The 10,956-nt window shown below is 40.5% G+C and overlaps 1 protein-coding gene across 3 annotated transcripts; it reads right to left on the bottom strand.

Moving 5' to 3' along the window:
- Window positions 1–256: 256 nt before the first annotated feature.
- On the bottom strand, window positions 257–10,442 carry gabrr3a (gamma-aminobutyric acid type A receptor subunit rho3a). 3 transcript variants are annotated; one of them, XM_061751553.1, is made up of 10 exons: window positions 10,298–10,436; window positions 9,740–9,785; window positions 8,333–9,599; window positions 6,250–6,317; window positions 5,935–6,158; window positions 2,392–2,474; window positions 1,691–1,828; window positions 1,306–1,458; window positions 882–1,075; window positions 257–748 (listed from the first exon to the last, which is right to left on the bottom strand). In XM_061751553.1, the coding sequence occupies exons 3-10, from the start codon at window positions 8,538–8,540 to the stop codon at window positions 446–448; spliced, it is 1,371 nt and encodes a 456-aa protein (XP_061607537.1). In that variant the 5' UTR covers window positions 8,541–9,599; window positions 9,740–9,785; window positions 10,298–10,436; the 3' UTR covers window positions 257–445. The 3 variants fall into 3 exon arrangements, with proteins under 3 accessions (XP_061607537.1, XP_061607536.1, XP_061607538.1); XM_061751552.1 differs by lacking the exon at window positions 9,740–9,785 and having other exon boundaries at window positions 8,333–8,445; window positions 10,298–10,442; XM_061751554.1 differs by lacking the exons at window positions 8,333–9,599; window positions 9,740–9,785 and having other exon boundaries at window positions 10,298–10,440.
- Between the last annotated feature and the right edge of the window lie 514 nt (window positions 10,443–10,956).

Genomic DNA, 10,956 nt, shown 5'->3' with positions numbered 1-10,956 from the left:
TTGAAATGGTTGTTTTAAAAAAGTTTGAAAAATGGGTATTATTAAAAGTTGATTTTTACTTTTGTACTTAACCTCTTTGATTGTATATTTCAGTCTGTACTTTTTTGCTTTCGCTTGGAGTTGAATAAGTTTCTGTACATTACTTCTACTTCAGTACTTCAGTACTTTTGCCACCTGTTCATAACCTTGAAATTCCAAATTTTGGGCCCATTGTGAACAGAGGAGCACTGTAATACAAAACAACAAGACACATTGATAACACAGCATACATATATTTATTTTTACATATATTTTACAATAAGTATGCATTTTACTCCATAGCAACAAAGCAACACAATAAAATCCCAAGATTGAAATAATTGTCCAATTCAAAAGAGACGAGATTGTCAGTTCATGTCCAATGACTGTATTAGAATTAGAAAGATTTTGCTGCAAGGTGAGTGTGCTATGCATACAAACTCCAGTAAATGACATTGAAGAGCAGGTAAGCCAGAGGGAATAAAACTCTGGAGTAGGAGTCAATCATGTAGCTGTTGCTCATTATGAAGCGAAGGTTGTGTTTCAAAGGGTTCCTGTGGCGTAGCCTGGTGCCCTCTGCGGGCGCTGACACGGTGGAGTTTCGTGACTGCGTGTTCCTCTCTGTGTTTGGTGTGCTGGAGACCTCGGGGAAAGAGGTCAGGTCTATATCGTTGTCATGGAAACAGCCGTCAAATGCCATGGCCTGGGTGGCGTTGTAGGACGCCGGGATCTGCGTGGACACAGGCGAAAGAAGAGGGGTAAGTTTCTAGATGCAGATGGCGCAAAATGATTTTGTGCGGGTCAAACGTGTCCCACGAGATTTACGGAAATAATATAGTCGTCAAAGAGGGAGTGTCGGCAACCTGTGCCCTCTTGAGCTTCTTCATTTCCTCCACTGTGGTGAAATAGTTGACGGCTGCGTACTCGATGACGGACAGAAAGACGAACAGGAAGCTGGCCCACAAGTAGATGTCCACAGCTTTCACGTAAGACACCTGAGGCATTGAGGAGGACACGCCAGTGATGATGGTTGACATGGTCAACACGGTGGTGATTCCTGCATGCAGGGAGCGCAGCACAACAGTTAATATTAGCTGATTGCCTTTTACTATTTTATTTGCATTAGTTGTAGATACTGCATGCATTGTAGTATAGAATGAACCCCCGCTACTCTTTCTTGTAGGTATCATCTTTTTTCTCTGTAAATAATCCTATTTAAAATAATCTGAAATACTCTAAAACATTCAAGTTTATACATATATATAATCAAAGTTGGATGGTGTGTACCCAAGGAGACACGGGCGGGCACGGCCCTTCTGTCGATCCAGAAAGATACCCAGGACAGCATCACCATCAGCATGGTGGGAAAATACGTCTGCAGCATGAAGAAGAAGATGTGCCTCCTGAGAATGAAATTAATGTAGAGACGATTGTACCAACCTGAAATGGGAAAAAAAAACAAACAAAAAAAAACAATAGAGAGACATAAAACAACATGGTGGGACAGCTGCAGGAAGCGACAGTTTAAATTGACACCGTATCTTGATCCTAATACAGATTTCCGGGTGAATATGTTTTTAAATAATTTGTCTTTAATTATCCAATCGACTCATCATCTGAGATTATACCCCCCCCCCCCCCCCCCCACAATTTCCAAGTACATAGCACATACCGGTACTGCTGTAGAAGGCGAGCCCAAAGGAAGGCTGGAAATCTTCAACAAAAAACTGAGAGAGCACGATCTCATCAGTCCTTAATGAATCGTTCCCGTTCTTCCAGTAGAGCATGAGGTCATTCTCATTGTAAGCATCTTCAAGAGAGGCGAGAAGAAAGAAAAACGAGGATGAACTTTGCCTTGGATGTTCTTCTCAGAGGAGAGGAAGAAAGTGCATGAAAATGGGACTCCTCCATGAGAACCCATGTTATATTCATGCGTTGACACGTGAAGATTTAAAAAAAAAAAAAAAAAAAAAAAAAGGTTCTGCAGTGTGTAGACGGAGGGAAATCCCCACTCTAGTTGCACTTAGATCAAGTTTGATCAACTCAAAGAGAATGGAAGAGAAATATAATCCCCTGTAAACCCGTCATTAACAAAAAACTATATAATGGACAGAGGCTGACCTAATTTAGCACTCTGACATAGCGATTCTATGCAAGAATAGAGAAGATATAACAGTAGTGCATCAATTCCATATAAAGGCAGTGTTTTATGAGAAGCATTTTGTCCAGAGCTGTTTGTGTTTGATTTTGACATGACTGTATAAAAGTCTGCCAAAATATACCAAACAAGCCTATATTAATAAAAATATACTATATTAATACAACATTGGAAAAGGAAAACACCACTAATATAGTGCAGTGTTTGATACTCACAGCTCTCCAGCTCCAGAGAGCAGTTTTGTGTGTCGAGAGGGAAACTGCTGAAGTCCATCGAGCAAAGTGCTGTCACAGTAATCCTAAAGCACAGCTCAAGGTTAAAGAAACACACACACACACAAGCTACAGTACGAAAAGTTGTTTGGTAGTTGACTTGTTTCAGTCTTTCTTGACTTAAGCTACTAAGAAAAAAAATTATCTTGATAATTTTGTCTAATAATGAACAATAATGACAATATATTTTATTTTGCTGTTACTGTTATAAACATTGAGAAACAGCAAGGGCTCAATTTTCACGGACTGCGCAAAAGCGTAAAAACTGGCGTATCTTGATTTTCGTGTAATGCGAGGTGTTTCCCAATTTGGTACGCCAAGCTGGCCGACGCATTGACAATTTAGTGGCAGAATGTCATTCTACACATTTGTCACAGCTAGTATAACGTGATTTTGGTGAATTTGATCGGGTTACAAGCAGTTATGGGGGGGCACACAATCGAGTGTGTGGGGATAGATACATGAGATCTGCGGACAAATTTAAGTAACCCACGGTTATAACCAGCTCATGCTTTATTTAATCACGTTGCCTGTTGCCACACCGGCCCAGAGCAGAGACAATACTCCAGTCACACACGGACGGCTTCTGAGAATAACCTTCGATAATGAGCCACTTGCTGCTTCACCGTGTCGTTGTCGTTAGGCAAGAAGCCTTTTCTGGTAAATTTCCATTACGTGTCTTGGTTTCTTGCTTACTGGCTAGGAGAAATTATATGATTATACTGCCTTATAGTGAGGTCACATACAATACTTTGCTCAGGGCTACAAAAATACAGTATATATTTTTTGAAAATAATCCTCAGTACTTTTAAATGAAAAGTCTTCTGCATTTTGTCTTATTTTTGTTGATTCATGCATTATTTACAAATAAATAAAGAGTATGTTGAAATTATTGTTGTGTAATACTAACATAAGTAATAAATAATTAACCTGAATCTGTGCCTTTAATCAGATCCATATTTGAATGTATTCACACAATAATGGAAACCTTTTTGTACCATTTCCTACTAAATTCTCCCGTGACCAATGTTGACTTCAATTATTTGGTATGTAAAACATTAGGCACAGTGTGAATCCAAACATCAGCCAGCTCCATTACTGATCCTACAGTATTCAGCTACTAATTACTGCTATTCACTGTGCACAATCTGCTGGGGCAGTCTGTGGCTTCACTAGTCTGTGGTGCCATGTTGTCAACATGAGGATCTGAAATGGATATGATGAATGTACAAAGCCTCTTGAACTCATATCACAGGCAATGTTATTGTAACGGTAACAGTCCTGTTTGATTGCTTTCTTATTTCGTATCATCATTTTGATTATTAAATTGTTTTGCAATTATTGAATCTGATCCCTGCGATTGGCTGGCAACCAGTTCAGGATGTACCCCGCCTCCTGCCCGATCATAGCTGGGATAGGCTCCAGCACGCCCGCGACCCTAGTGAGGAGAAGCGGCTCAGAAAATGGATGGATGGATGGATGAATCTGATCCACTTGGGAGTGAGACAAGGGGACATCGAAAACAAAAACAATTCAAGTTCCATTAAAAGCATAACTCGGAAGTACTCTCGCCTCTTTATTACTACTTTATGATTAATTTTAAAAAGCTCAATCAACAGAACAAGTTATATGGCAAGGACTGTGGTGGCAGAATGGTGGCTAATATCCACCCACAAATTTTCCCTTGAGGGATTGTAATGAGTATAATGAATTAGATTTAATGAAATTACTGTAAATTAAATGAAAGGTCACTGACGGTGTCGTGGTTCATTTGCCTGATTTCCGGAATGGCAGCGTGAGTTCAGTTCCCACTCAGTGACGGTGTGAATGAGAGTTTGAATGGTTGTTTATCTATTTGCGCCCTGTGATTGGCTGGCAACCAGTTCAAGGTGTATACCCCCTCTTGCCCAAAGTCATCTGGGATAGTAACGCAAGGCCCTTGTGAGGATAAGCTTTATAGAAAATGGATGGCTGGTGTACAAAAGTGTATTTGGGTAATTCCACCGAATCTGTGTCATTTGCATCCCCAGGAATTAAAATGTATGAATGGATGATAAAATTAACTGTAAAATAAAAAAAATGTAACACATACATTTTTTTAAACTAAACATAGTGTGCTGTAGAGTGATCTGACCGCAATTTTAATAAATACAATTTCAAAGAGTAATGGGAAATTTGCATTTGTTGACTGCTTCCTAAAATTAGACTACACCATGAAATACAATTTAAATCGAACGGTTTTGTTAAGAGAACTTCATCCAGTACTGCTGCCTTGCCCTTCGAGCAGTTGGAGTGGGTAACTCCAGAAGCCCGGTCGAAGGACCTTTCCCTGGCAAAATACGTCGCCGTTAACGAAGTCACAAGGCTAATGCTAAGTTGTAGCACAGCCCCGAGGTACAGCTAATGCTAAGCTGTAGCACAAGCCCGAGGTACGGCTAAGGGACGAGATAGCTTCGCTCGGGAGGAGTGAGGCGGCGGGATTGCAGCGCTCTCAAGCGTCGGAAATGATTTTTCTCAACTCGCGCAACCTCCAAAACTGAATTATATAACACCCTAAGTTTCTACAACCACAGTCGGAACAGTTTCTTCAATTTCACATCGTGACCTGTGGCGCGTGAGTACTGTGGGTGGGGTGAGAGTGTGTGAGTGGGCCCACCACCTGTAAAAAAAAAAAAACAAACAAACAAAAAAAAAAAGAGTAGAATCCTACCTGTACGCCATTGTTAAGGCTTGTGTGACGTCTGCATACGTGGTTGTGTTTTATATACGGTGTATTGAATGGCATTATAATGACAACTAAGGGCAGGTTGACTTAGAGGTTTTATGTTTTATTTTGGGTTTAATTCGTAAATTTGAATTCACACCAACTGGGGTTTACAACCAGCCAAACGAACCTCGGACACTTTCTTTTATACAGGGCAACTTTTTGTTATTATTATTTTCAGTGAACATATTTATGTTATGTATTTTGGGGCATGTATTAAATACGGCCGTGATTTTGCCTGAAAGTTACATTATCTCTGTGTCTCATTATTACTAAATAGGCTATTTAGTTGGGTATTGTTATTCGGAAGTATGCTTTTATTTAGGTGCATGGTATCCACCTGACATCAAACGAACCCAAGCACCCGGCATTCTTAGGTAAATTCTACACAGAGTGGTAGCATGGGTGCTACAATAGTATAAATATCAGATGCTAAAATTTCACTCGTTACGTTCAGTCGTTACTCAAATGACGAGTTTCAGGACAATAAAACAATTACATATACATATACAATTACTGAGATAGGCATATAGACATTTTGAATACTTTAATATACATCTGTATCATGAGATTTAGAGTTGACAAAAGATAGAAATTTGTTTATTTTTAGATTTACAACAAGTAAATGCCACAAATTCAATGGAATGGCCCATCTGTACCTTGAGGGACATAAATGGACTTTTTAACTGCTCATATTTCTGATGGAGAATGTTTTTGTTTACCGGACACTGTAGAGGATGTTGCCATCAGGGAAAACCCTCAGCATGATGTTCTCCATGGTTGTGTCATGGATGAAAGAGCGCTTGGAGTGGACGAAGAACACATCAGGCACCCAGATCTTCTTCACGAGACGCGAGTCGAAGGTTCGACTCTTGTTGTTGCTGGAGGGGAAGGCCAGTCGATCGTCCTGCCAGTAATGCCTCAGGTACAAAGTCATGGTGAAGTCCTGAGCATTAAAAAGAAAAACTCCAGGATATGGAAGAATTCCATTGGTTTAAGTGCATAAGAACAACTCCAAAAGCTACATACATACATACCATGTTTACTTCACTGATGCTGTCAACGCTCTCTACCTGGACGTCAATGCCAACAGGGATTGCTGAACCTGGCACAAAAGGTCAAAGGTTAACATAAATCAACGTTCAGCAGCAGCTGGATAACATGTTGTAGTGATGATGTCATCCTCCATGTTTTCTCCATCTGTACATCCACCACAGATTACATATTTATATGCCACGATCGGGCTGGAAGATAAGGTGTAATCCACACTATAGAGACATAGAGGCTAGAGACAACATGTTAGATAATCATGACGCATAAGCTCAGAGAGGTTATATCAGCGCTTGTCACACAGTAAAGACGGCAGGAGAGCCTTGACTGACAGATGACGATCAAATACCCCAAATCGCCATATACTGCCATTCTTTCATATTAGTGCCTACTGTACATGGGCCCGGGTGGACATTTTTGACAAATATTAGCATTAAATGAGCACATGGTGGACATTCACTTTGCAACATGATTCAGTTAAAAAACTTACTGTGTACTGTTTATCAAACACATTGTGCAGGAAGCAGCCATAATGTACTATTACATACATACAGAGCTATAAACGGTATGGCCCTTACTGTCATTGTTTTGTGGCAGAATGATGAAAATGTATGAGGTGAACTGTACACATCCTCTCCTATCACTACCATTACCTAATGACAAGAAGAACTCAAAACCATAACTGCTCGATTACAATACCATAGTGAAGTAAGAGGGATTATATCAGGTGGACTAGGGTTGGTTTTACTGATAAATATTACTGGTTCCATACAATACAATGTCAAAACTAAGATTTTGGAGAACTGTAAGTAGTTCCTTATCTTGGGTCAGTCTCTTTACAATTGGAGAGCACTTGATTGATTCTTTTTCTACTAGTGATAATAAAACTCTAGCACAGCATTAGGCAACAGAACACCATCTACTGTATTGTAAACCGACCAACCACAACATTATGACCACTTGCAACAATATGATGATATTTAGTACAGGAGCATGTTCTGTCTTTGGAAAGACAATAATCCTTAACTTGATTGACATTGTCAGATCGATCCTAATATTTTTAACTCTCTTATGTAACTAAATGAGGTAACCAAAATAATAGGCACAGCTCTCAGTTCAAGTCTATGATGCAATACAGTTCTACGCCACTGCAAACCACAACCAAAATGATCTGTTCTACATTGCTTGTCCTAATTAGGGTCACTAGTGCGATAGAGTCTATCACAGCTGACTTTGAGTGAGAGTGGAGTACACCCTGGACTGGTCGCCAGTCAATTACAGGGCACACAGACGAACAAGCATTCGCACTCACATTCACACCTATGGACAATTAACAGTCCTCAATAAATCTAATATGCATGTTTTTAGAATGTGAGAGGAAACCGGAGTGGCTGGATAAAAAGCAACACAAGCACAGGGAGGCTTGAGATTTGAACCTCAGAGCTGTGAGTCAGTTAACCTCAAGGGCGCCGTGCTGGACACCACAATAATAAACACTGTTAAATTAATATCTCTCTAACAATGTCAATCAAAAATGTACAGTAATTTCTTGGCGGAATATATGATATACAGAAGCGCTTAATGGCTATCATTAAATTGTGCAGGTGTTCTTAATGTTGTAGCCAGTTGGTGTATGTTTTCATAGCTTGTAGCAAACTATCAGAAAATGTCAGCTAAAGTGCCAGGACCACCCAAATATGTAATATTGCACATCAAGGACTTAATAAGGAGAAAAAATGTTATGCTTTTCATGTATTTCCTTAATTGTTCCATATTGGGGCCGTTTGAAACAAATGCACTCGACACATTTACTGTTTTAACAGCTTTTACTTGCTCAACAGATTTCAATCACCTCAACACATCCCAATGTGGTGCGCACATTTATCTGTAGTACTGTCTGCAGCCGTTGTTCAACACAGACTATCTAGGTCACCAAGGGCTTTTGGGGGGAAGCGTAATACCAGGGACAGCACAGTAACCTACATCAGTCTTTACCAGGTTACCAGGGGGAAAACATAGAAAGCTTTGGAAAAAGAGAGACACAAAAGAGTTTGCGTGTTTTGGTCTTACCTCCGAAACCTGGCCGCATTGCAAAGTCATGGTCCTCAATTCGAAGCAGCTGTTCTGATTTAATTAGCAAAGACTTTGTGCTGTCGAGCTTTTTCATCTTGAGGTCCACTCGTCTAAGACGCAAAAAGTACAAACAACAGCTGATGCCAACAGAAAATCTCTGTTCGTCTTTATCTTTCATTGAACTGACATCTGGTGGAGCATTCATTGACCACTGCTTGGAGTTTAGCGCCTGATTAAAACAGAGCTTGCCATCTAAATAATGACACTTCCTAGTTTACTGGAAGTTTTTCCAACATGTTTTCAACAGGCCCATCTTGCTTCTGTTAACATATATATATGTTAACATACACACACACTCACACACACGCACATGCACACACACACACACACACACACACACACATATATATATATATATATATATATATATATATATATATACACACACACACACATACACACTACTGTATCAACCAAACCACTGACCTACACTTACCTTAGTTCAGCAGGGCCAATCATGGAAAGGGTTGAGATTAACTAAAAATGCATGGTAGTATGACCACAATGTTCCACACCAGACTTCTGAATTTTGTCTTTGTATTTTTTATTTATTTTATCTGGTGATTTTCAGTAGTCTCATGAAGATACAAAATGTGTCCATATTCTCCCCAAAATATAGAGAAATTGCTATAATATATCCGGGAGGGAAAAAATTCATGTTGCAAAAAATATAAATACATTTCTTTCTTAGAAATTTTCTATGGGACATTTAGCTAAGTAATTTTGTAATAAATCATTAATTCCAATGGAGTGTTTCCATTGGAATTAATGTGAAAGAATGGGAAATAATTAGTAATTTGTGTCATTTTCAGACTGTAACATTTACTGACCATTTTGATATTTCTGAAGAAAGCATATATGCAAAATAATTTATGACATTTAAGATGCCGGCACGGTGATCGACTGGTTAGCACATCCGCCTCACAATTCTGGGGACCGGGGTTCAAATCCCGGCCCCGCCTATGTGGAGTTTGCATGTTCTCCCTGTGCCTAGGTGGGTTTTCTCCGGGCACTCCGGTTTCCTCCCACATCCCAACAACATGCGTGGTAGGTTGATTGGAGACTCTAAATTGCCCGTAGGTGTGAATGTGAGTGGGAATGGTTGTTTGTTTCGTGTGCCCTGCGATTGGCTGGCGACCAGTTCCAGGTGTACCCTGCCTCCTGCCCGAAGATAGCTGGGATAGGCTCCAGCACCCCCACAACCCTAGTGAGGATAAGTGGTAAAGGAAATGGATGGATGAATGGACATTTAAGATTTTGTTTAAAAAAATAACATTTAAAAAATTCAAATTTAGAGTTTATTTCCCTGCGATTGGCTGGCAACCAGTTCAGAGTGTACCCCACCTCCTGCCCGATGATAGCTGGGATAGGCTCCAGCATGCCCGCGACCCTAGTGAGGAGAAGTGGCTCAGAAAATGGATGGATGGATGGAGTTTATTTCCGTGCCCTGTGATTTGTTTCCGTGGGACCCTCCGACTATTTCAGGGTGTAGCTCGCCTCTCGTCCAAAGTCAGCTGGGATAGGCTCCAGCTTGCACCCACAACCCTAGTGAGGATATCTATCTATCTATCTATCTATCTATCTATCTATCTATCTATCTATCTATCTATCTATCTATCTATCTATCTATCTATCTATCTATCTATCTATCTATCTATCTATCTATCTATCTATCTATCTATCTATCTATCTATCTATCTATCTATCTATCTATCTATCTATCTATAAACGTTCCCAACTTTTGCTTTGTCTTGCTTGAATTTTGCAACCCACGCTATACAGAGCAAAGAGCTTTTACAAAACCACATAACAACAACACATTCAAGCTCTTAGTTGACATCCATCTAAATAAGAGATCGATCCAATCAATGAGATAAAGTACACGATCGCATTTCGGCTCACCCTCCATGTTTTTGTTTGTTGAGGTCTCCGAGGTCGACCTCCTTGTGTCTCCTCTTGTTTGGGAAGTGGCTGCTATTTAGCTGCGTGACAGGCCACAAGCAGGCAAAGCACATGAGTCGTAAGGCCAGGAGGACCACTCTCATGGTGAAACTGGTGCTGGGAACACGAGAGGATCCCCCGAGCGTCCTCCCCCGCCCACCGACGAAAACCTCAGTCCCCGTCTCCTACTGGCACGTCCATGTCCCAGCAGCACTCATTCCGCTGTGGCTTGCACATGCCCAGTAATGGGTGCACTGTCCAGCGCTCTCATCTGCGAATGCAGTGTACATGAGTCCAAATAGTCCCCCGGTTGACTTTGGTGGTCAAATGTGCTATCCGTCCTCTTATGTCTTGACAAAACATCTCACCACTGACCCCAAACAGTCTCCACCCTCTTTTCTAAAACCAAATCTCAATTTATTCCAATAATGACAAAGGAATACCATTAATTCCTCCCTAATCTTCTTATCTGTGGTTGGTGAAATCTTTCGGTAACCTACAAACTGGAGGCAGTCGAGGGCGGGGAGGGAGCAGGGATAATACAACCAGCGGTTTCATCATCATTTTGAGGAGATAAAAATAAAAACCCTGTAGCCTACTTTTACACACAACAGGATTTT

Source organism: Phyllopteryx taeniolatus, chromosome 17, assembly GCF_024500385.1.
Source record: "Phyllopteryx taeniolatus isolate TA_2022b chromosome 17, UOR_Ptae_1.2, whole genome shotgun sequence".
In the NCBI taxonomy this organism is placed as follows: Eukaryota; Metazoa; Chordata; class Actinopteri; order Syngnathiformes; family Syngnathidae; genus Phyllopteryx; species Phyllopteryx taeniolatus.
This window is presented reverse-complemented; position numbering and strand designations above follow the sequence as displayed.